The 26277-nt window shown below is 38.7% G+C and overlaps 1 protein-coding gene across 5 annotated transcripts in view; it reads left to right on the top strand.

The window, feature by feature from the left end:
- Positions 1-25839, top strand: part of ERG (ETS transcription factor ERG) — a 144148-nt gene extending 118309 nt beyond the window's left edge. For 3 of the 5 annotated variants that reach the window (XM_062598932.1, XM_062598941.1, XM_062598952.1), the window contains 8 exons: positions 6087-6238; positions 9149-9352; positions 10312-10392; positions 12485-12556; positions 18633-18701; positions 19063-19119; positions 20998-21045; positions 23873-25839. In XM_062598932.1, the coding sequence (XP_062454916.1) occupies positions 6087-6238; positions 9149-9352; positions 10312-10392; positions 12485-12556; positions 18633-18701; positions 19063-19119; positions 20998-21045; positions 23873-24393 (1204 nt within the window). In that variant the 3' untranslated portion in view covers positions 24394-25839. The remainder of the gene's footprint in view (positions 1-6086; positions 6239-9148; positions 9353-10311; positions 10393-12484; positions 12557-18632; positions 18702-19062; positions 19120-20997; positions 21046-23872) is intronic. The other 2 variants (XM_062598960.1, XM_062598969.1) reach the window with 2 other exon arrangements.
- The last annotated feature ends 438 nt before the right edge of the window (positions 25840-26277 follow it).

Here is a 26277-nt window from a genome sequence, read left to right as displayed (position 1 = left end):
TTAAGCAAAAAAAAAAAAAAAAAAAAAAAAAAAAAAAAGGTTGTTTCAAAAAAGGTTGTTTCAATTAGCAAAAGTTACTGTTTGATTGAAAATGAACATGTGCTGCATTACAACTCAATAAATAAGCATCTTTTGTTTTGCTTGCAGAAAACCAATAAAGTTGTGTGCGTTGGCATGTGGCATTCTTACTTTCTCCTTGTGCTGAAAGAACCAACCAAGGGCACCTCTGTGCTGCATGCTGTGACATCTCTTAGGGACCCCTGAGCCACCTCAAACATCCACAGAGCCTAGGGCAGCCCCATATGTGGGAATTGGCCCCCATTTTTGAAGCTGCCAGGGATCCACCATGCCATCAGATGCTAGCTGAGGCTATCGCAGAGCTGCTTGAGTTCCCCTGTCTAGACCTTCCCAGGGTCTATGGCCCTGAGGGGACTTTGCTTTAGTCTTTCTTTTCTTGCTTTGACACTTACCTTATAGCAAAGATAAACAGACTGTCACTGTGACTTCAGCATCAGCTTACACCAGCTTTAGCCTGTACCACTGATGCTGAGGGACATCACTCCTTCCTTCAGATCTCACAGCTCTTCCCTACCCTGGCGGTCCCCTTTCCCCTGGGTGAGGGCATATTTGCGCAGCTACCCCACGTGGCTACAGCTAAACACTTTCTTATTTACCCATCCTCCCACCCACCTTATTTGTGTATTTGCTGGGGAAGGTGCCCCCCAGTCCAGTTCACTAAGCAGTCACGCACGAGCACCCCGGGAATACTTCAACCTACCTGCATTTTTGGCATTTTAATGTCTCTGTTACGTGATAGTCCTCTGTGGAGGATTTAGTGCTACTTTCACAAGAAAGCATGGAAGAGAAAATAAAAACTATATTTTCCTTCCAGCAGGTTAACTGTGGTGGAGCACACCCAGCAGAATTAAGAGGAAGGTGCCTATATGAGAATGGCGCACTCAGTATGCATGCAGGGTTCAGCTTTGTGTACATGCAGAAATAAAGCACTCAGCAGCTCTTAACTACAGTTAAGAGCCAATGAGGGTGTATAGTAGATATCAGACTCAGCCAAAGTATATGTTGGGGCCTCTGATACCACCACCAAAACCACTTCCCAGAGTTTCACTTCCCGTCTGCAGGAGGCACTGCTGGTGCCAGTGAGCTTCTGCAGAGCTACTGGTGTACCCTCACTCTCGTGCCACTGCCCAGAAGTGCAGGGGTATTTCTTACAGTCTGGTTGTTCCTAGGGATCAATGTGAAAGGGAGATCCAAAGGACCCCTCTTTACATGTCACTGCCATGACAGGTCTCTGCCAATGTGAATCACACTGATTCATGAAGAGAAAATGGGTATATAGAGGGGCAGCAAAGAGAGCTTAGGAGTACAGCTAATGTAATCCTCTGAACTGATATTATTTACTAAAATATGTCATGCAATCTTTAGAAAAAAAACATACTTTAAAGTAAGAAGTCTTAGGGAAGTTCTGTATTCTTTCTTAAAGGGACATTTTTTTTTCAGTGAAATCCCTTTTGCTTGGGAAGCACCAACCAATTTCACTCCAGCTTGTGTGGCTGCAGTGAGGGGAAAGCAGTCTGAGAATGCCTTGTAATACACTTAAGTATGAGCTGACCTTTATGTGATGGCTGAATATAAATATTTACATGTATTGGCACTAATTAGCTGAGGGCGATGCGTTTGTGCAGCTCTTCCTTTCCCCATAAGGACCAAGTGGGGATGTGGCAGCCCTTTTGGGGCTATTCCCTCTTTTGGACGTCTCTAGCGAGATGAGATGGGAGAAGCAAGGCAAGGAGAGGAAAGCAGAGGACGTGAAGCTGTGTTGTGTAGGAAAGAATCATGGTTTATCCTCCAGAACCTCACAGAAGAAAAATTTATGGTAGCACAACATAGAGCTTGGCCTGACCAATCATGGACTGGACTGGAAACCATGAATCGGAAACTCTTCAAAGATATTCTTAGATTGTTCTACTTTTGGGAGACCTCTTTTCTATAAGTAGCTCGTTAAGAAAGTTTTCCAAATTGTGGTTATAACTAAGAAAGACACTGTGTAGATATTTGGATAACATAATTTTTTTCATGTTATTTCCCTTAGATAAATTAAATACCAAGTTTTATATTATAGGAATGTTACTGGGATAATGTAAAATTTTGCTGATTCTTAAACTATTTTTATCTGACACATTGCATTTTAACACAACACAGGTGTTTTATGTCACATGGGGAAAATAGTGGCATAGTGAAGATAAAAAAACATGTTTCATACACTTACTTGTGAACTTACATGTGCTTTCATCAGAGTCAATTGTTGGCAAAATTCCTGTCAACTTTGATAGGAGCAAGCACTAAATTTAACCATCAAATCATCTTGACTCCAAGAGATCCTGAATTAAGGCAGGGTTTCCAGGTCCCAGAAGCCATGAAGGAATACTTTTGTCAATAGACATTTATCAGCAATCAGAGCTGAATCAGCTCAGGCCTGAACAAATTGCTCTTGAGTAGCATGATTGTCGTCTTTTCACCATCCTTTTTTTTTTTTTTTTTTTTTTTTGGTAAATTCCAGGTGTAACAAAGTATATTTACAATATTTACAAAGGGTAAAAATAACATGCAGCTGTGAAGAAAAACATCTCAGGTTTCAGTTCAGACCTGGAGCTGAGGATGAATCACTGCAAGGCTGAACCCTTTACGCTGGGCACATGTTCTGAAAGCTGCTTTTCCACTGCCCTTGGTCCCCCGGTGGTTCAGAAATAAAGCAGACTCACAGAATGTCCTAAAAAAAAAAGCGTTTGCAGACAATCAGTCTCTTGTTGTTCTGGGCACTAAAAATACCATTTTCTAGTGGCTGCTTGCATTTTCAGTTTTGCTTTCAATACTGTAGAAGTCAGTTCCAGACACTTGCATTAAGCCTTGGTTCAGTAGTGTGTGTAAGCACACACTCAGTCTGAAGTACCCAAGTCCTGGTAGCTCCCATGATGATGCTTGCATGCCTGAAGTAAAGCATGGACTTAGGAGAGTTGCTCAGCTAGGGACTTGCTCATCCACGCAAGAAGCTAACAGGACAAAACTTGTGACCATCTGCTTCTGAATTGTAATGCAGAGTTATGACTTATTTACGATTTTCTCTCCTACCCCCTGTCTGTTTATACTCAGATCAGAGAACCAGCCCAGCAGCCCTGTCAGATTGCCAAAAGCTGTGTGCTACTACTGGATCTTTCACATCATTCATTCTGCAGTGTTTACAATAGTGTTTTTAATGCCTGATTGCCTGTGGAAGTGATGTAGGCTAATATTGATGTTGTATTTCACATCAACAACAAGACTTTGATGTCCCTGTATACCAAGTTCCTTTACACAGTAAAGCAAAATAAAGTAGCTGTGCCAGTTGGGCCAAAGGATGCTATTCGCTCTCTGCTTCCCCAAAATATACAAAAAATTCAGTGTATGGGCTAAATTGTTCTTTCTTCTGTCTTTGTAACCTAACTGACTTTGGGAGTCAGGGTGGGGATTTGTATAGGTATAAATGAGGGCAGGAGTTGGATGGTGTTTCCAAATAACTTTCCATGACTTCAGTATGCAAACTCCCTGATACTTAAATCATTTCTATTTGTTTAAAGTAAACAGAAAAAGCCGACATTTTAGTCACAAGGAATCATCTCAAAAGCTCACTTGCAACATATTTATGTCTGAAAGAAAGTTATTTTGTTCTGCTTACTGCTGTTTTGACAGAAATAAGCTGTATCCCAGAATTATATTTAGAGGTATGTAGTGGGTTATAAAAATTAAACTTGAGAGAATAATGCGCAAGTATTCTGATCTGGTGTGGAAATGCTCGATTCACCACACTTAATGAAAGGCAATAGCAAGTGCTGTCTGCATCTTCCCTTGTGGCTGACAAAGTAGTTATGGGACCTTTACAGAGGCAGGTATCATATGTAATACGTTATGCTGCACCCAACTTCCCTGAAAAAGAGATGTGAAGCCAGCACTTCCCAGGCAACATTCAAGGTCCTGTTCCAGACAGTACTTGTGGAGTGGTTTCTGTGATATATTTTGTATTTAAACTGAACATCATAGGCCATTAATATTTTGTTATAAATTACCACAACATGGGAAAATTAATACAAGACTATCTAGAAAAAAAAAGATACGCTTAATGTGTAGTATTTAAGACTACTTAATATGCTTACTTAAAATTTTCAGCTTTCAGAATACTAATTATTTGTTAAAACATATATGTGAAATGATTAAAACTGTATTACTTGATGACTCATGATGGTGTTGAGCACTCAACATAACTGAGTGGTTTGGATGTTGGATAAAATATCTACCACACTGACTACCTCGGGCATTTGCCAAGTGCCTACTCAACCTTTTTTTTGCCTTATTTGTTGTTAGGGCTTATCCTATACTGGCTCCAAATTGGTTGACCCAAAAAATAACAGAAGACTTAATGCCCTCTTTTGAAAATGTTTCTTAAAATTTGGTGTTTACTTAATATTTGAGAGGGATTATTTATTAATCTTTTTAGGCAGAGAAGAACCATGCAATCTAGCAACACAGAGTATATTGAACAACAGAAAGTATGTGCAGTAACTATCAACTGTCCTCATCCTTTTGATGTAGGCTGAACAGACAGTGGGCCAAATTGTACATGATTTTTCCTCTTCTGTCCTCAAACAATAACAAAATGCTTCTGGGAAAGTTCCTGTATTCTGGACAATAGATGGGTTTGAGATGGGTTTCATTCCTACCCAAGACTTGGAGCAAGGGCTGGGATGTCTGAGCAGGAGCGGGCACGAGGATTGTGGTGAAAAACATTAGCTGGGGGCCAGGTCCTGAAATGCTTTGAGTGGTATGGATCCTTGCAGGGCTTTGTTGGTTATCTGGACTGCAAGTTAGTTTGCAAGAAACCAAAATGAAGCATGACGATGTTTTGGAGGGATTAAATGTTTAAACTTTAAAGAAAAAAAAATCTCTTTACAGGCTAATATCCTTGAGGTAGATTGCCTTTCTAGTCCAACCTGACTTGCTGCTTGTTCAGTAAGACCACAGTACAGTTTCAGGAATTAAATGGCAGAACTGGAAGAAAGCTGGCTAGTAATGTAGTATCTCTAAAAAACCAAAACCAAGTCAACACCCACCCTCCCTCACCAAACAGTCTCTTTATATTTAAAGGTATTCCCCATGGCTCTGTTCTTTCTTTTGATTTTTGTAGCATTTTTTCTCTCTCTGATGAAACACGTTGTAGACATTAAATTAAGGGACAAATATGTCTGTGTCTGCCAGAAAGAAAACTGTGATGCAATTAAAATGCCATTAAGGAACCCCCTGTGGGATGTTAAACCTAAAGACTCTATTCAGAAAGCAAAGCCAAAATTAAAGAGGTGTCTGGTTGCAGATCCTCTGCAGATTTCCATTTCTTGACTATAATACCATGGAGACTGTGCTAGTCAGGAGCTGAAAGCTTTTTCCAGTCATGCGTGTGGTATTTTGAATCATGGCCTTGGCAAATGTTCCTTTTCTGTAGGCCATACATAGAAGTATGTCTACATTGCACGACATAAAGTGCAACTGAGCGTGACCCTAATGAAACAGTGACAGCAATGGAGGTAGAAAGCTCTGCATGGCTAAAAACAACTAATAATAGTTTTCCCTCCGAAAATTTGCATTAAGGGTACTTGTATGTTTTGCTGAGATTTGCTGAGATGGTTTTTGGAGAGGGAAGACCAGCTACTTGCAGCTATTAGGCTCAGTATGCTCATTAGCAAGCCTCCATTCTTAATCTGGCCTCTGGAAATAAATCATTGGCCTTTATATGTTTGGAGACAAAGAGCCTGATCCTCAGAAAATAAAAACAAGTATGTTGTCCATTGTGGCTGGTCGTTTCTAAGGCAACTGAAGGAATAAAAAGCAGGGTCGCTGGGTGGTAGGTATTGAGATTTCCAGTGATGGCCCAACCCTGACATTCCAGTCTCATTTTTTTCCATCTCATTCAGGTTGATTTTTTTGCTGAGAATTTAAGTGGCAACTGGAATAATAAGTGAAGCACACCTCTCTTCTTTGTCTAGGAATTCTCCCGATGACTGCAGCGTGGCAAAAGGAGGGAAAATGGTTAGCAGCTCAGACAATGTTGGAATGAACTATGGAAGCTACATGGAAGAGAAGCACGTTCCACCCCCGAATATGACTACCAATGAACGAAGAGTTATTGTGCCAGCAGGTTAGACTGACCCTCCACACAAAAATTTCAAGTAGAAAAAGAGTATTTCCTCCAGGAAGCCTACTAACTTCATTTTAATAGGTTTGGAGAAGAGTGGCAGTGTGGTACAGGTGATCAGGAAGAAAAAAAGCAGTAATTTCCTAGTGTTATTATGAAAATGAGTTGAGAAATGTCATAGTGAAGTCACCTCCTCAGCCTGTTCTTCCCATTTCAGAGGCAGAACTGGCTGTCTGCAAGGAGTCAGAGCCTCTCTGACTTCTTCAGGTTTTTTTGGTGTACTTCACCTCCACCTAAAATGAGCAAAATGAAGATCCTCTTCTATCTCCTAATTCCATGAACTGGCTGGGGGCATGTATGGGAGGGAAAAAGGATCAGCATACCACATCATGCAAATACCAAGTGCAGTCTGGCTCTTGGCATGCTAAAAGGAGGATAGCTTCTGTGAAATCAAGCAGTACATAAAACATTATTTGTCTAGGTTATCTCCTGAATCTGGTTAATACATTTTAATAAGCAAACTGAAAAATCATTGCAATGTGTGACATAGTCAAGAAGCACTGTTTCTGCTAGCGAGTTTGGTTGTAGGATTCAGCAGTTAATTGAATAAGAAGGCATTCACTCCTGTATGCCTCGTCTTCTTCACAAACCTCTGCTGCAAGATTTGTTGCCTGGGTTTGCAAAATAATTAGCATACCTATTTCCAAAGTCAAAGCATTAGACCATCATGACATATATATATGTTCATAAACAAGTGGTATGCACAACATAAACACAACACCTGCAACCTGAAAACCAGAAAGGAATGTTTTGCTACTAGTTCCTCTTCAGTAGAGATGTGTCTATCTGAAAAATTTCTGCTATTACTATGTTGCTTAATGTTCTTACAGTTTTTCAGTTGCTAAGATATGCAAGAGTACTAACTGTGGCTAATTTTGCAAGCCGTGATTATTTCAGTTATTTGCCAAGATACATGCAGACAAATATATTGCAGTATCCTCTGCAATGGTATTGGCAGCGTTTTCTGAAGCACAAATAATGAAGTGTCCTGCCTAACTAGAAGCCGATTACACTGAACTTAACAGTGTTTGAGTGTTTTTCTAAGGCAAACATTTTGGACTAGAGGATCTCCAGAGGTCCCTTCCAACCGTACTGATTCTATGATTCTGTGATTTCTATTTTTTTCTGCTTGGCACTTTTTTTCAGTCTTTTAGTAACACGCAGTGTGGTTAGCTCGGCAAGCTTTTTTCTCATTGTATTCCTGTTAGGAGTATTCTGAGGTGGAGTTGAGTAATATTCAAGGAGCAAGATGATCATGCTCATAGCCTTACTATTTTAACATCCTTAGAAGAAATATATGGGTTAAAAAACAGTTATTTTTACTTTGCTACTACACAGGCAGTGTGCAGCTGGTGTGGCAAGGTTTAAGAATATAAAAAGCAAAATTCATGATTTCAGGCTCTGGTAACTTTTTATTTATTAAGTAAGAAGCATTTAAAAACTGTAGGCATAACCAAAATTTTGAAAGTTTTGGTAAACTTCCTGGTGTTTGGTTGTTTACTTCAGCTCAAATTGAATGTAATTGTTGGAGTTACCTGCTGCAGGAGTGGGCAATCTTATCCAGACCCCAAAGTTATCAACCAAATTTGCATCCCTCTGTTTGCTGCACATTTCACACCAGATGGAAAGGTTCTTTTCTGATGAGCTCTGGAGAGCAGAGAAACCCTCTGAAGCCCTAGAGGATTAACTGCTCTGACCTTTCAAGACTCAAAATGCCAAGAGAAGCATCAGAAAAGGGAAGGCATTAATGAGTGTAGAATTGGGAGTTAGTAGCAGCATGACACACTCCAGTGGACTCTGAGTAGTGTCCAGGCCCATGGAAAGAGGACCCTACCTCGTTGAGACCAGCCTGAACAAAGTCAAAGGAGAAGGCATGGCCTTCAGTTAAGCCACAAAAAAGATATTTAGACCATCATTCAAGTTCCAGCCCGGCACACCTCTGTGTGCTGTATTCTCAGTCTTCAAGATACAGTTTGTCTCTCCTTGTCTTTAGCTTTTTGCCTGCAAAAAGTTAAGCTCTTCATGGTAAGAACTTTCTTCCATTATGTGAATGTGCATTGCTGGTCCAAAGGGACCTTCAGGTTGTTTGGGGTTTCCTGTAACTTGTAGGAATAAGGAATAGTGTCACAGAAGAGAAGTCAAGGAGGAGGAGTTTAGAGCCAAAAAGAATTTTAAGTTAAAATCAAGGGTTCATATATGACTCTCAAAAATAAGAAGTATTTGGGCTTACTTTTTTGCTGAAAATATAGACCGGTTCTTTCTTTTTCTCCCCAAAATGATTTTCCCAAAACTCAAAGTTGTGAACAGAAACCCATGTGGGTGCAGCTACATACAGCAGTACAACACAGCAGTCTAGGAAAGGAACAGCAAATATTTTAATATGACCAATTCTAGCTTACAAAATAAAAAGCCAAATCTGCAAGTGCTTACTTAGTCTATACCCAAGAAAATCTACCTTTGACTTAAGTATGGATTTCACCTTCATGAAGATAGGAATTCACCAGCAAATATTTAAAATTGTTTGGATACAAGTTACAGTGTTAGTATGCTCTCCTGTATGTTTTTCTGAACCTTACTTTGCATGAGGACAGTATCATATGTTAATCTGTGGATAGTAATGCAGAAAAAAGGAAAGACAAAAAAAAATGAAGAGGAGAAAAAGCCCAGAAGCAGTGGATTTATGTTGTAGACAATGAAATTAATTTCTCACATATCTCTATCAAAGTCAATAAACACAGGATTAAGGTCTTTCCGGTCTGACTGCATCCACACTCTCCCCTGTAACTTGTACAGGGTCAAGTGCATCCACACTCTCCCCTCCCCAACTAATGTTACGCTTTGTGAAATCACCAGATCCTACATTATGGAGCACAGACCACGTACGCCAATGGCTGGAATGGGCAGTGAAGGAGTATGGTCTTCCAGACGTGGACATCTTGTTGTTCCAGAACATTGATGGGAAGGAGCTATGTAAAATGACCAAAGATGACTTCCAGAGACTCACTCCGAGCTATAACGCAGATATCCTCCTGTCACACCTACACTACCTCAGAGAGAGTAAGACTATTTTCTGTAATTATGGTAGTGACTAGAATCAATCTGCAGTTGATATCAGTCTTAGATTTAAAGGCATGGATACGCCCCCTGGGTTTTCAAATGTCTCTATCACAGATATAACTGCTCCAAAGAGCATTTTGAGCACCTGATCTGAAGCCTCTTGAATTTGATGGAAAGATTCCCATTAATTTCACTTGGCTTTCATTCAGGTTCACTGAAGAGATGAGTTAGGGAATATTTCTACATGTCCATCTCAGACAAAAATCCATTTGAACCCTAGCATATTTAACAGCATACCGTAGGAAGAAAATCAGATGGAATTCAGTGCTACTGTTTTTTCTGGTCACATACTCATTTCTTTCTGTTTAAAAGATGAGAATGCTAAACAAGAGTGCAAACATTGATTTATAAAGTGAATTCCAGGCATGATTCTAAGGACTCACAGCAGTTTGCTCTACTCTGAATAGGGTCAGAAAGATTTCACTAAATTGAATAAAAGTTCTCTACGTATGGAAAAAAAGAATAGCCCCTGAAGTCTAAATCGAAAATATTGTAGTGCATGGCTAGCATTTCAAAGGAAAAGAGGGGGCTAGTGAACTCATGACTTGAGGGCTTTCATCTAAACTTGAGGAAATTTTGCAGGTTTGCCTCAGTTTAAAGAAGTTAAAATAAACATGTTTTTTAAAAAAGAAAACAACAAGCATTGCAACACCAGTGCGGTGCAGTCTTCTCCACACGCACACTGTCAATAATCAGTCAGAAATATTATGCATTTGTAATGTCAAATAAATGAACGCCCTAGCTGAAGGTCTAGCGCACACACTGCCCTGCAAACTGCAGACTAAAACGGACTGTTGGTAGACTCACATTCAAATAATCCTCTCAGGGGAAAAAATGGTTTTAAAAGATAATTCTCATTTTTTTTTCATTTTGGTGTTGCTTTTTGTTTTGTTTTGTAGCTCCTCTTCCACATTTGACTTCAGATGATGTTGATAAGGCCTTACAAAACTCTCCACGGTTAATGCATGCTAGAAACACAGGTAATGCTGGCACTGCTCCCATTGCTATAGGTCATCTTCTAAAAGCACAGGATTCCTGTTTGTGAGTTGCTTGCTAAAAATGGAAATGGTAAATCAGGAGGGAGACAAGCATATCCTCCCCTTGCTGTGTGTATGATTTTATTCACAGACACACAGAAAAAAGGTGAGATCACTTAGGGCCAGACGCTGCAAAATTGTTTCTCCACTGGCAAATTCTTGTGTCCTACAAGTGAAGGAGGTCCCTGACAAAAAATAATGTGTGGGCTCAAGGCCTTTGTCTCTGAGGGCTTTTGTCTCATTCTGTTCAATTCTATAGGCTGATCTACACGATGGATCCCCAAAAAGTCAGTGGAGCTCAGGAATGCTTCAGTGCTTGCCCATGAGTTGTGTTGAGCCGAATGGGGGCTGTATCCCCTCCCATGCGGTGTATTGTATCATATACTCCAACAAAATTCCTGTTACTAGGGCAGATAGCCCATGTCATTTATCAGCTATGATATGGGGCTTATGCTGTAATCTCCATTAAGTCTGATCTGAATGTAGAACAGCTTTTGTTAATACTCACCCTTCTGCTAAGTTGGCTCAGGCAAATATGGAGTGTAGGCTGGAGAACAACACAATACGTGCCTTAAAAGCATCTGTCTTTCAAGATGTAACTTAAAATATTTATGAAAATATATCAAAGGAAAAGCAGTTATGCAACAGAAGATGGCATGGAATTATACATATAAAACAATATACATACTGATTAAATACATTTGTAATATTGCGTTATCATGCCTGAGGGTATAAGCTACCTACAGTGACCAGAAATAACAATTATTTATGAGAAATGAAAAAGATAATACAAAGGATAATGCAAAACAAAAAAGAAAAAGAAAATCCAAAAATAGATCGGTGTACCACTTTCACTTTTTCATATTTCATGTAGTTTTTCTTTGAGAAACAATAGTGAATTTCCTAGCAAAATTAACTAGATCAGAAGATCTCTCCCGAAGATTAGATGTTTATCTTTGACATAAAGTTCTACTTTGGGCTGTAGGGCTACTGCAAACCCCATCAAAAGCAACAGAAACTTTTCCATTGACTTTGATGGGTTTTGGAATAAGCCTTAAACCCTTTTTAAAAATAGATGAACTCAATGGTCTTTTCCATCTTTGGCATCCCAGATGCTAATTCACCAAAGATCTTCCATGCACAGTTATCCAAGAATTGTTCAGCAGTTCTGTGTGTTATCTTTTTCTATATGTGTGCACTGACAATGATATTTTGAAATTTCTCTAAAATGAGATCATCTGCATTTCTGTTATTGAGAATGTGGATAATATCATACTGATTTTCAGCATAAGAAACATTAGTTGTTCTGTTGTCATAAAAACTTTGGAGTGGGGTTTTCAAGGAGCCCCCAAAGGGTTAGGAATGTTGAAGTCAGAAATAATTGCACAACTAATTCCTTATGACCCTTTTCATGTTCCTAGAGATGGTCATTAGAAGTCTGTTAATGCACTTCGAGCGATTTCAATCCCTGAGATACCATTTTCTATGTCAAGCTCAACATTTTAAAGTTTTTCACACTTTCAAGAGAATGAGATTTCAGGGGGGTCCGATCCAAAGCCAAAAGTCTGCGAGAAGATTCTCACACACACCAATAGGCACCAACTTGGCCTAGGCCTTACAATTTCTGTTAAAAATACTACCTGTTTGGGAAGAACATAAGCTAATGAAGAGAAGGCAAAGAATTTTTGTTTCAGAAGACATGAAACCACCTGCCAAGGTGGAGGCAGTGGGTGTGTGGGGAGGGTGGAACAGGTTTCCTAACCTTGAAAATCTGAACTTGTTTCTCTCCTCTCTGAACCCTGATTTTGCACAGACATTTATCTAGTAGTTTTAATGGATTTACACAGGTACGAGATCTATTGGAATTCATTTTTATATATATGCATATATATATATATATAATGTTTCTAAGATACAGAATATTTATACATAGGCTTCATTCAGATACATTACAAGAGGGAAAATATGGTCATCTGTGGACTCAGGGACTATGAAAATGAATCTTTAGGTATTATGTCTCCTTCTTTCTCTGCAGGAGGTGCCACTTTTATTTTTCCAAATACGTCGGTTTATCCAGAAGCAACACAAAGAATTACAACCAGGCCAGGTATGAATGGTGATCACCTTTCATATGTTGTGATCTTACTCATTCCATCTCTTGAAGCATCTCTTTCTTTTTCTCTCTGAGTTGTCTCTTTATAAACAGTAGGCTGCATGCATTTTGAATCCACACACACATTTTTTTATATATATAATATATATAATTTTGTAGAGTGAAGTGATGAAATAGAACAATTTATTAAGTCTATGTTCTGCTTATCTCTGTATTTGAAGCAGTGCTATCCAGTATTAAAAGTAACAGTCAGAGAATGAGAAAACCTGAGCTCTGTTCACTGGTCTGCTGCATAATCCCAGTGCAGTCACTTTTCAAGGTGTTTCAGTTCCCCATCTATAAAATAAGGCCAGAACACAGCCTGCCTTTATAATGCTATTTGAAATCTATTGAGAAATGTACTCTACAATATCAGGATACTTATTTCTTCTGCTATTTACTTTTTATATGAGGCAAACAAAACTCACAACATCTAATTATAAAAGACAGGAGACTAAATAAGTAAAAAACAAGTCATAAGAGAATTCTGATTGCTCAGAAACATGAAGCCCCTGAAAGTATTGGTGAGCTGGTTTGTTAAAGGCTAAAGGAAGATGGTGACAGTGCTACAAAGCTAAAATTTTTCTTTACATCACCCTTTACCACTGAGGATGTCTGAAAAATTCCTGATCTGGACATTTACTTTTCCAGTAATAAGTACAAGGTACTGTGAGACATCAAGAGATATTGGAGCAAACTACTAAATTTGAAAGGAATCCATTACTGAGGCAGAGAAGCATACATCCATGTGTCCTGAAGAGACATACAGCTGACTTGACAGAGCTCTTGTGAAAACATCATTTCGCTCACTGAAAAAAAAAAAGAGCTTTATGAGATAATAAATATTTATCTGTGTTTTATTAGTGTATAGGGTATAATTCAGGAGAGTAGATACAATTAACTATTTTATGTATATATACATGTGTTTATATATATATATATACATACACACGTATCTGTAGATTTGTTAATTGATAATTTAAAAGATAGTTAGAGAAACACCAGATCATGATATGGTCAAACCTATCCTGTTTAGTTTCAAGGAAAATAATTATAACATTTTCTCTTCTACTAGAATCATTTGTCTATAACAAGGCAGTAGTAAATATACAAGAAACAATTGATCCAATTTATACACTTGACTTTCACAATGTATTTTCTAAGGTGCTCCACAGCAATTTACAATAGAAGTTAAATTAGCATGTCATAAGAAACAAAATAATTTAACAGATCAAGAACTAGCTAACTAACCTGATACCAAGACTAAGAAATGAACAGCTTTACTCATGGATGCTTTTGCATTCTGTACTGTGATCTATAATTCTGAATGAGTACCAAAAAGCACTCAGTGTAATTTGGTATAAAACTCAGAAATGACATAAGATTTTGACACTACTCAAAACCAAGGATTTCTATAAAGGAGTCCAGAGGGCTTATCCAAGATAAATGAATCAGCAATATGTTAACAGCTGAAAATACAAGTTGATAATTGCAAAATAAGGCACAAGTTATTTGCATATCTTAATGATCTCAAATTAACTCAATTCATGAAAAAATAGAATAAACATAGGTATCTTTATTTATAACACAATGAAAGCCACTGCTCAGTAGCTGTCTGAAATGAAAAAAGTAAATAAATGAAGATACGTGAGGAACACAGTAGCAGGTGATATCAGAAATCTGGTTGTGCCACTAACTAAATCAGCAGTGCAGCCTTGTGTGGAAGGCTGTGTGAATCATCCCTTTTCAGAAAGGCTGTGTGCAGAATTAGATGGAGCTTGGAGCTAGCTGTGGGAATATGAAAAATCTTTCAAGCATGTTGAGAGATACAAAAGATTGAAATTGTTCATCTCAGAGAGGGTCTGGGGATGAAGAAACTTGATACAATTATCAAAATAAAGAGCGGCACAGAGTACTTGCTTAGTCTCTTTCTCAGTATTAGACAAAAGGATACTTAAAAAAATTTAAAAGATCTCTTCATGAAACATATAAGGAGACTGGCATTCGTGGTCACAGGTTAGTGTGGAACCCAGGAGCTTTGAATGACTTGAAGAAATCTTGTCAGGAATATGGATAAGAAAATTAAGCACAGTTGTAATAATAATCACAAGCTAGGCAACATAAAACTGGATGCCCAAAGGTTTCACTAGTTTCTAACTTAAATAAACATGTAACATAAGGCCAGAGGACCTGAGTCTCCTATAGGAGATTATCATCTCAGCTGAGGGTATTTCAGGCAAAACCAAAATGAGTCTGTTGTAACAGAATACTGTTTCAGAGGTAAGTTTCCAGTAGAGTTGAACAAAACTTGGATTTTTTTATCTCATGAGAAATTCCATTATCTTGGTATTTGACTTGTGATGGAAAAATAAAATACTGGTTTTCTCAGAGTGAAGTGTTCTAAAAAAATGCCATATCAGACATGGTGAACTGTTTCATTTCAGCATTTCTTACTAAAATCAAAAATCTCAACATTTACAAAACAAAATTCTTCATGTCAGCATTAAAAGCGTCTTCCTATATTGCAACAATAACATATGGGAGTAGTAGTTTGGATATAGGGTGTCCTTATTCTGTGTAGATTGGTGTACCCTAATTATCCTAATTAAACATTTTCTGTGATAAACCATCATCTGACTTCTAAAACTTTTTTTTTCTCTTTTAGAATAGAAAGTTGTCAAATATCTGTAAGGTCAGCATTTTCATTCAGAAAAGAAAATATTTTTGCAAAACTTAGGTTTTTTTTGTCAATGAACTATTTTGCTGGATTATTCCTTGGCCTTCCTTTCAATCAAATGTCAAATTTCAACTAGACTGTAAAGAAGTTTTTCCATAACAAAGCTCCATTCATCTAAGAGCAATAGCAGACCCTGGAGACAATCACTTGATGACATGAAAAAGGTCAAAAATGTGTGTGTGTAGGGGGATAAGTAATGTTAAAGGGCTATTAGCCAAATCCTGGGATGCAATTTCAGAGAAAGTAATTAAGTATTGCCATTGTTAAGGCACTACAATAGAAAATAGGAAATGAGTGAGGCTCTTAAAGAATTGGAATGACAAAAGCGTATTTCTTCAGTCACCTTTACAACAGAACATGAGGTTTTTGCAGGCTGAAAGTAATACAATGAAGTTATCAGGAGCTCAGGAAGACCTAATATGGGTTTGTCTACATGTCTCATCAAACAGGAGTATTCCCATCAAAGATCTGTCCAAGATAAGGACATGTTGTACTATTATCTCATGAATAAGAACAGATCTGCTTATCTAGGAGAGCAGCGTGTTTATCCAGACACAATCCTGAAATGAGAATGAAGTTGGAATTTTGTGCTATTTCAAGCAAGGCTGATAACTGGATTTTCCTTGTAATGGAGAGGGCGTAGTCAGAAAACATCTTATGATATGTTGAGTTAACACACAAAATAGTTTTCTCACAGTACTAAATTCGTACCAGATGGATTTTTAGGGCTGCAAGAGCCACCAAGTACAAGCCTACAGCAGCCTGCAGCCTTCTCAGTATGTAGATCTGTAGTAATTTACAGATCCATAATAAGAAAAAGGTGGAGTGGAGTGGAGTGGGGTGGTAAGGAAAGGAGAGGAAAGGAGAGGAGAGAGGTGGAGAGGAGAAGAGTAAAGACAAAAGCTGCATAGCACGGTATCTGCTAAGCGCATATCTACTAAGTGATTCCTTTTCCCTATTTGTCCCTCTTTGTAGCCTTTCTAGGTAGAAAATTGAAGGACTGGAAACAAGAAAATATATTCCTAATATCACCAATGCTTCCTATTTGCCTTGCCCACCATGAGGGCAGAGATCTGGACAGGCAAGGCAGGGATGGACAGGAGGTGTGCTGGCCTTCCAGAAGGCTTCAGGGTACTGCAGCACCTAGGCTGGTTTAGAAAGGCATGAGGCTGTCTGAAACTCAGGGTTGAGAGAAGAGCTGTCTTGCAATCCACCCCATGACTGAATCCTGCCCCCCTGTATAGACAGAACTTGGACACCTCTGGAAATGTGGCCAAAGTCCTTCTGGATTTTCTTGCTAGATGACAAAGTCTTCAGAACTGGGGCCAGTGAGTCTCTAACTGCGTGAATTAATGGCATATGTTGATCTCAGCCTGGTCAGGACATCTGCATGTCACAACGATTCACCCAATAAATTACTGCATGCAAATATTCTGCTCAGAAATGAGCATTAGTGCCATTCATGTTATTTTCTCCAAGTTTCTGAAAGAGAAGGCTCTGGAAAAAAATCAGGGATGAAAAGGACACCAGTTATTTAAATGTGATACTAAGATAAAATGCGTATCTCAGCAAAAGAAAAGTTTTTGAAGTGTAAAATCCAGTAGATGACAGCGGTGGTAGTGCCAGTTTGCTCTTCAAGCCAAACAGACTAAATAAATTAAAGGCAATTTAGTTGTGAATTTCACATTACAATTTGTTTCCATTCCATACTCCTACTTATAATGTCTGAAAATGGGCAGAGATACATGTCATGCACACATCCAGTCTGTGACTGGTTCTGTACTTGTCCCTTATTTAATTTCCAAACACCATTTCTAAAGTAAAGCACAAACACTGTCAAGAAAGTGTCATTGACAAGTGCCTGCACTGATTTAATTCCACCAGGTGTATACTGCTGTCTTCCTGAGATCACAGGGCAGGCTTGATAAGTCTATCTTGGCAGCAATAGTAGCTAATGTGTTAAAACTAGTCACAGAAAAGCACAAGCAACTGCAAAAGATTTCAACAGGTAAACCAAACTTTTGAATTTGCTTCATAGTCTTTACAAAGCAATCTTTATTCTTTATTTTCTACATTTTTATATGCTAAAACATTTACCTGAAATAGAGAGAATGAGTAAATGAAAAACAAAGGCAAATGAAATTTTAGATACATAAGATTAAGGCACTTGTCCCCAAAAACAGAAAGAATCAATTAAATAAATGGAGCAGGAAAAAACTATCCACTTTTGGGGAGAAAGATAGGAATTAAAAAGTCTAGGGGAAAAGCAGGCTTAGAGAATACAAAATTTTCTTACCATAGTTGAACACTGAAGCATGTTCACTGCTGAGGTGTTTATGTTTCTAGAGATCTGTAAGTAGTCTACTCTGGTGAGGGATGAAGGTGAAGGAAGAAGAATAATTTGAAAGGACTAGTAGAAAAGAAACAAGTGGGAATGGTCAAATGCAGCAACCAATTATCTAAAAAGAATTGGATTCCGCAGGATGAGAATTAGAGCAGAGGGTACATCTGAGGAATACAGCGTGTGCAGATGTGAAGAATAATGTCAAAGAAAGACTATAACAGAGGTACATGCAGGCAGTGAGAGCTGGTGTGAGCGCAAAGAATTTACAATACTGATTTAGTGAAATATCCAACAGACAGTAAAAAGACTGTGTTGTCTCATATAGATCTGCCTACGAGCTGGTAACATAAAAATGAACTCTTAAACACAACCTATATGCTTTGATTAATGTCAAGGGATGCACCAACAATCTAGAAAAGAATGGCATAATAAATGAACTAAATTCTTATCTTCTTAAAATATTATTACTTACTGAAATTGGGAGGAAATATTATATGGTTTATGCTTAATCTGCGCTCTTACCTCCAGGGAGACTTTCCCTGGAAGCAGTAGCATAAATTATCCACAATGTGCAATGCTTTTGTTCCATTAGCACTTGGAAATGATAGATAACTCTGGAGTATTTCTGCCAGCTACTTCAGTCTACTTCAGACATCCAACAAGAGTAGGCACCTCCAAAGAGCAAGACAGGGCACCTAATGAGGTGTACAGATTTAGATAGGGTCCTCTCTTTAGTTTAGATTGAGGTGACAGTAAATGACACCTGAGGACATGGTTGAGAGAGCAGGAGGGGATACACAGAGTAAGCTAAAGGGGAATAGGTCAGTCAGGGCACTATGGCACTATTATTTTTAGACACTGTGATAACAGGTTTGACAAGGAGTATCCTTCCAGTTTCAGTGATGCTTTATGCCATATATGCATGAAGCAATGTATTTTTTTCTTCACAGATTTGCCTTATGAGCAAGCCAGGAGATCAGCATGGACAAGTCACAGCCACCCCACTCCTCAGTCAAAAGGTAAAGAGTCTGCTTAGATCTAGCCTATGGGCCCAGTGCCTATTCAGTCCAACCCAGGTGGACTGAACTGAATTGAGAGAAGCTACCTCGACTCTCAGTTTCGGAGGATTGTTACCTGTGCCTGGAAGGTCTGTTAGCTGCGTACATGCAATGCTGGGTGTAGTTGTTGGATGAACTTGGACCCATTCTCATCAGAGACAACTTCATCACATCCATGACCATGTAGTCTTATAAACCTAAGTTCTATTCTGACCATCACTGAGTGATGAGCATCAGGAGTGCCAGGCCTGTAGTCTATAACAGCTTTGGTAACCAACTTCCAAACTGGAAAAATAACTGCATTGATTTTTTTCATTTTCAGCTGCTCAGCCATCATCCTCAACAGTGCCCAAAACAGAAGACCAGCGTCCTCAATTAGGTGGGTGTCTTTTTTTTTAAGTTATGCCTTTATTGAACATGATCAGAAAGACAACTGTCACCTACTAACTGGAAGTGAGTTGCAAGATCTGATTCAGACCATGTATGATATCTCCCATTGGGATCAAGAAATCCCCAGACATGCATATGAGTTGACTGTATAGCTGGATCCCAGAACAAGGCTCCTGTGGCCATTGGAATTTACTTTTAGTAATCTTTAATGGCAATGACAACCTCACAGAGTGATAATGCTATTAAACAAAGTACTTATGTACAGTTTAGATTTGCAAAAGTAGAAGTATGCCAAAGGATCGTATACTCCACAGTAGTTGAAATACTAGTAGTTGAAACGTTTGCATGAACAAAGAGATGACAATGGATTACATCCCACCTGTTTGAATTTTATATCTTGGACTCCTGAAGTATAAGAGGAAAATTAGAAGGGTTCCCAATGTGTTGGGAAACTGTGAGGAGAAAGTACAGGTTTGTTGGATTAAAGGCTAGTGTTTTTGAAAGATGAGTGCATTTTCTGGTTTCACAGCAGTTAATCCGTGGGGTAGGACCTAAACCATTATTAGGAAATTATCTTGTGTCTTGGAAAAGTAGCTAGGAAGCACTCCAGAGATTTTGAGACAGCGATGACTTTGCTAACAGCAAAAAAGGTAAGCATAGGAAAGGAAGGAGATTTGAAGGAGATTTTTAGCTCAGAAGATTCTGAGCTCGTTCTTCTCACATAGATTTCAAATCATTATTCTTGGTTTTGTTATAGCTAAATAAGACGGTGCACGTTACATCTCATTAACTTGAACTACTTATATGTGTACTGTTTGGGAAATTTTATACTGCTGTTTGCCCAAATAGCATTTCTTCATTTTATCTAATCTGGCCTCCCAACCATGAGAGGCTTTCGATAAATATATTGGTGATTTATGTATGTCCTTAGGATCATTTAGTAGCTGTGTGTGAGTTGCATGGATTATTTAAATATATAAGGAATGTAACCTGATTATCTCCTTGGCTGTAAAACTGGCAGCTGTTTGAGAGCAGCTGGAGAGGAGGCAGCCCAGTGACAGGGTTGTTCGGTGAGGGGCTCTGGGCCATGCTTGTGTCCCGTTGCTTTGGCTTCCATACTTATGTCACAATCTTTTCTTTTTCCTGTTGAATTTTAATTCAGGCTAAAAAATTGTTCATTGCCAGAGGGAATCCCATGAGGAAAGCATTGAGATGCTCTGGGATTTGTGTAACTGAAATAAACTCTTCTGAAAACCCTAGTTGCAAGGTGTTAATACAGGGAATCCCTTACTGGACTCCAATTACAAAGAAGGAAAAAAAAAATCCCTACTGCCGCTTACAATATTTCGCCTCCACTCCAGCTCCTGCCATTTCCTTGTTCAGCAGCCCTTCCCTATGCCACCCTCTGCTGCTATTTCAAAGAGTCCCTTGATAAATGAGGGGCTTACCTGCCAGGAAATTAGATAAGAAAGGGTAGAAGATGAGCAACGCCTTTTTCTGTTAAAAGCTTCAGGGACTTTCCAAACTCATCCCCTTTCCTTGGGTTGGATTAGTGGTGCTGTGCCAGATGCTCTTCCTTCTCCATACCTGCATCTTCATCTCTGAGTCAGCTGCAAGGGCAAGGCTAGGCAGGGAGCTCAAAGAGCAGATGCTGTAGCTCATAGGACTCTCAGCCAGACCCAGCTTGCATCAACATGTGTGCACCTACCAGCTGTGCGAAGAGCGTCGTGGTGTCTTTCTCAAACAATGCTAATTTATTAGTCCAAAAATGACAAAAACAGCTAGATATGTTTAAAATATTTGATGATGTTAAAATATTTGATGATATTGTTACATCGCTTTAAATCTTACTTTCAAAATTTTGTAGATCCTTATCAGATTCTTGGACCAACCAGCAGCCGTCTTGCAAATCCAGGTGAGCAGGGTTTTTTGCTGATTTAGGAGACTTTTCTTCTCTGACAGTACCCCTGCTCCAGGTTTAATGCCAGACACTGCAGGTGATGCAACCATTCTCACCGCTCTTCAGTATGAGCCAGTGGGACTGATGATACCCAGTGTGTTGCAGGATTTGGTTTCTAAGTTACACAAGAGTGGGACAGAGCTCCCAGATTAAGACATGTAAGTTCAGTTATCTATACACAGGTGTCTACGTATGAGCTAGATGTCTTAGCTGCCATGGTATGCATTGGAGATGCAGTTAGTATAGCTCTCGATAGAGCATGATATATCTCATCCTAAAGTAGATAGTTATATGCAGTCAGTCAAATAGCCCATTAGATTCCAGTAACTGTATTGATAGAGTTTACTTAAGTTGCCTAGACACAATCATCTGGTGCTTTCTGAAGAGCTGTAACACACCCCATCTGGCCTGCAGAAAGCCATGGGTCTGCTACTGGTCCTCTTTCACATGTCCCGGACTCTGTTAACCCACAATACAATGCCGTCCTGAACCTGACAAATACAATCATTTTTAGATAAATAACCAAAATTAGCAAAAGTAGTTAGAGAGAAACAGAATCTATTTGCAAAGAAATCTTTGAGTTAGACATCTCAAAAATGTTCTCCCACTTTAAGAAGAAGGTGAAAGTTCCAAGTGAAACGAGACAGTGCTGATAAACTGGCATCTCCATTACAGTTGCTCTACTGGGCACATTCTGGACAGTGGTCTGTAGCATATTTTAACTGAAGACAAGAAATCTTTCTGATCAGTTAGTAACAGTGATTGTGAACTGTGCAGATTTCACTGTGTTGCTTTTGAGTCTGCAGTACACACTGTGGCCGTACACCACTGTAATCAAAATCGTAATAGATTGACATTGTACATGCCGCTTCCTATTCTCCTAACTGCCGAAAGGTACGATGTTCCTTGTTACATACCATAGGTCCCTCCAGTCCCCAGTAATAATGTTTCACAACAACAACTTAACGGCCTTTGCAGGTTTGAATTGCCAAAATACCACTCCATTTCATTTTGCTTTAACCCAAATGACATCAAACACCGTCCAAGATTAGTTTAATTTTCAAACAGTTTTGCATTGCATAGCAAAGCAGTTAAATAAATATTGAGAGTGAGAACAGTTAATGGAAGTGGTTTCCAGGTGCCACTGATGGTAATTGGAAGTGAGAGCCTAGCACACTTTAATTTGCTCACAAGTCCCAGGTTTTTACAGTTTTTTCAAGTGTCCATTTGGTAGCCTTGTGCCTTCATTATTGTCAAAAACACTAAAATGATCTGGATTGGGATCTGTGTTGAACATTTGGGTATGGAATTTCTATACGCCATCATTCCTGTACTTTAACATGTTTTGTGTGTTTATAAATTGGTAGAATTACTCTCTCATTAAAAGGAAATTGACAGCAACCATTTATTTTCATAGGACTATATATTACATTTGGAAGGCAAGTGTTTATGTTAGAACATATGTTGGACTGCTTATTCAAAAATTTGTGTTTTGTCCAGTGCTGAACTGTTTATTGATTTTTCAAAGGCTAATCCTCTTGTTATGTTTCGTGTATTAAAACTTGCATGCCTTGCTCATACCGTGGATTCTTTTGTTTGTTTGTTTATTTAATGCATGTTAATGGAACAGAAGAAATTCATTAAGAAGAGTTTGAATAAATACAATTTAAACAAGCAGAGGTTTCAGTTGCACTGAAGTATAAACTGCTAATGGATTTCAGATGCTGCACTAGCTTGATATTATAATTCACCGTTATAAGCTTTCTAAAGAAAGACTTGTTTATTATACCCACATATCTGTTAAAAAAATCCAATTTCTTGTCAGAGATGTACTTAGAAGTTAGCACATACAAGCTGGTTGGCAAATTCTGCTGACATTGTGCTTGTGAAACAGATTGCCTTGCAAGCTGCTTCAGCTGTATTTTGCATCATTTCAGTGCTGCTTTATTAAGAAATGCTAAGCTTTTTACATGAGTATCAGTGGCAAGGCCCTTCTGGATCTACTGTCTATTGCCTAAAATGGTCAAATTTTATTCCTGTAATGCTGGGCAGAACACTTCTACAAAGTTGACAGCAGCCTAATTGTTTTTTTTTTTCTAAGATGAAATTGGCAGAGAGGGGAGAAAAAATAATCCAGTAACAGCATTTTCAGTCTTAACTTCAGTAGTCATTTAAACTTTTGGTTGACACAGAACAATAACAAGAATGTATTTTATGGACCTTTTCACTGTTCTTGCAAATGTTTTGCCTTATACTTGTATGCAGTGCAACAGCAAGCTAATAAGTTTCCGTTCTACATTTCCCCAAATGCTGCAAAAGGGTGATATGGTTTGGCACAGCTCCAGCTTTCTCTAAACTTCTCCATTTTGTATAGATTTATTCCATAGCAGAGAACATTTAGTTGCAACATAATGCTGTGAGAACAAGCAAAATGTTACGCAAGTGAAAGCTGTTTGTCCTGAACTTCAGAGATTAGTTTCCTAAATGAGCACTGTATTATTTCCCCATCAATTGTCTACAATGAGTGACATTAGGTAACTATTAAATCTCCGTGAAATGGCATTCTGCCACTCAAATTGGGGAATACATGACACATTACCATTATCTCTGCCCTTCAGGATTTCATGAGACGAGGCTAGGAGAAAAGGCACTAGTCAGAGTAAGAAGCAGGAAGCAATATTGCAACATTTCCTAGCAGGGTCCTATGTGAGAGCCTGGAAGAACTGATGTGTTAACATTGTTGGTCACTAATCCCGACATTTCTGTTTCCTTTCCCCCGCAGGGAGCGGACAGATACAGCTATGGCAGTTCCTGCTGGAGCTCCTCTCGGACAGCTCCAACTCCAATTGCATCACCTGGGAGGGCACCAACGGGGAGTTCAAGATGACCGACCCCGACGAGGTGGCTCGGCGCTGGGGGGAACGGAAAAGCAAGCCTAACATGAACTATGACAAACTCAGCCGAGCGCTGCGCTATTACTATGATAAAAATATTATGACTAAAGTCCACGGTAAGCGCTACGCCTACAAATTTGACTTCCATGGAATTGCTCAGGCCCTCCAGCCTCACCCTCCAGAATCATCCATGTACAAATACCCATCAGACCTCCCCTACATGAGCTCCTATCACACACACCCTCAGAAGATGAACTTTGTAGCTCCCCATCCCCCTGCCTTGCCTGTAACCTCGTCCAGCTTTTTCGCTGCCCCTAATCCATACTGGAATTCACCAACTGGAGGTATCTACCCCAATACCAGGCTGCCAGCTGCTCACATGCCTTCTCATCTTGGCACCTACTACTAAGTGGGGGGAAAAAAAGAATGCCAGAAAAAGCAAACAAAGAGACTTCTCAGAGGGATACAGTCCCCAATGAATTGCAATGAACTCTATTGGAGTACACGACTTTAAAGTGCCTAAAGAGACAAGTGAAGGTTTGGCTGGGAAAAAACAAGTTAAAAAAAAGATGTCAAAAAGACTCTTTGTAGTGTGGATTTAAAGGAGATATTTCAGAAGTATAAAGATACTAAAATGTAATGTATATGGGTGTCGACTCTGTGGACCAAAAAACAATAGACTATTGTAGGTAAAAGCATGAAATGGTAAGGAAAACCTACGAAAGCTAGTGGTCTTAAAAAGTTGATAAGCTTATGTGTAAAGTTTGATATCTTGCTAATGCAAAACTGGGACTATACTACAGCAATATAAGGATAAGTCTATAGTGACCTAACATACAATATAACAATCATTACAAAAGAGGGAAAAAAAGGAAAAAAAAACCCTACCTGTATTTAAAAAATAGAAACATATCAACAAAAGAGACTGGTTTAGCACGGAAGCTGATTTCGAATATAAAAGGCATTGTTTTGGTTAAAATCAAATGTGTTCCATTCATTGGAGAGTTATCAGCTACTCAAACTGTGAAGACAACCCAAACTCTTAAGATTCCTTGACAGTATTATCAGAACCCTGAGCCAAACATTGGAAATGAGAATGTGCTGAAGGGCAAGTGCGTGATTGTAGATCAAAGGCCTGCACCTGATAGATGAAGCAGAAAGGAAAAAGAGAAGGATGAAGGTGGTTAGAATGGGAGAAAAGGAACTTCTTTACTAGTAGAGACTGAAGAGACTGAAAACTTAGCATTGTTGGGACTATGAAGAAATACTTGTTTGGACTTGTGAAACATTTTGCTCAGTATTATACCATTCCCAGTATTACAGGAGGAACAGACTTGATTTTATAGTAATAAAAAAAGTGGAAAAAAGGAAAAACAGAAAAATTCAGAAATCAGAATATGCATCTCTTGAAAAACAAAAAAAGTGAAACTGGAATTGTGTTTGATATTTAAAAATTACCAGTTAGAACCTCATCATTATTAAGGGAGTTTGTTTTCTATTGGTTAAGGTAAGAGACAACCCTTGACTGCCAAAATCAGAAATCGTCTAAGTATTTTTGCTAGGCGGGCGCCAGTTTTTCTTTATTGAGTCGCGAACGCTGTGCGTTTGTCAGAATGAAGTATACAAGTCAATGTTATTTTTTCCTTTTTATATAATTATTATATAACTTATGCATTTATACACTACGAGTTGATCTCGGCCAACCAAAGACACAAAAAAGGGACAATCAAAAATATTGTGGCCTTGAATTTTAACTCTGTATGCTTAATGTTTACATTATGAACGTATTAGTACTTAGAATGCAGAATGTATGTAATAAAATAAGCTTGGCCTAGCATGGCAATTCAGATTGACACTGTAGTTTGCATTTGCATTTTTAGTACCTAACATGCCTATCAGACCTTCTTCCAACAAAGTTAAAATATGTTAAGCATTTTGTTTTAAAGTTTGTTGTGTTTTGTAAGATCTGGCAATAATGAAAACGTAGGACCAAATAGCACTGCTTAGAATGAGTTTAACGTAGACAGGTGCTATTTATCTTCTTTTTCCACACAGTTTTGCTAAAATACTTGCAGTTCTTCTTAACAGTGCCTTGCCTGAGCTTCTTTTGCCCAGAGATTGCAACCATGCCCAGTTCTTAGATGACTTTATGGCCAAGAGTGAAAATGAAGTCTAATGGAAGCCTCAAAGGAAGAAACATTACCCAGAAATTATTTTTTCATTGCCTTCAGATTACATAACACTATTTCAGCCTGAGACATCTTTATACTGAAGCATATGTTCAATTACCATG

The sequence above is a fragment of the Rhea pennata genome, chromosome 1 (genome assembly GCF_028389875.1).
Source record: "Rhea pennata isolate bPtePen1 chromosome 1, bPtePen1.pri, whole genome shotgun sequence".
Lineage (NCBI taxonomy): Eukaryota > Metazoa > Chordata > Aves > Rheiformes > Rheidae > Rhea > Rhea pennata.
Note: the sequence above shows the minus strand (reverse complement) of the source record. Positions and strands in the feature narration are given on the sequence as shown.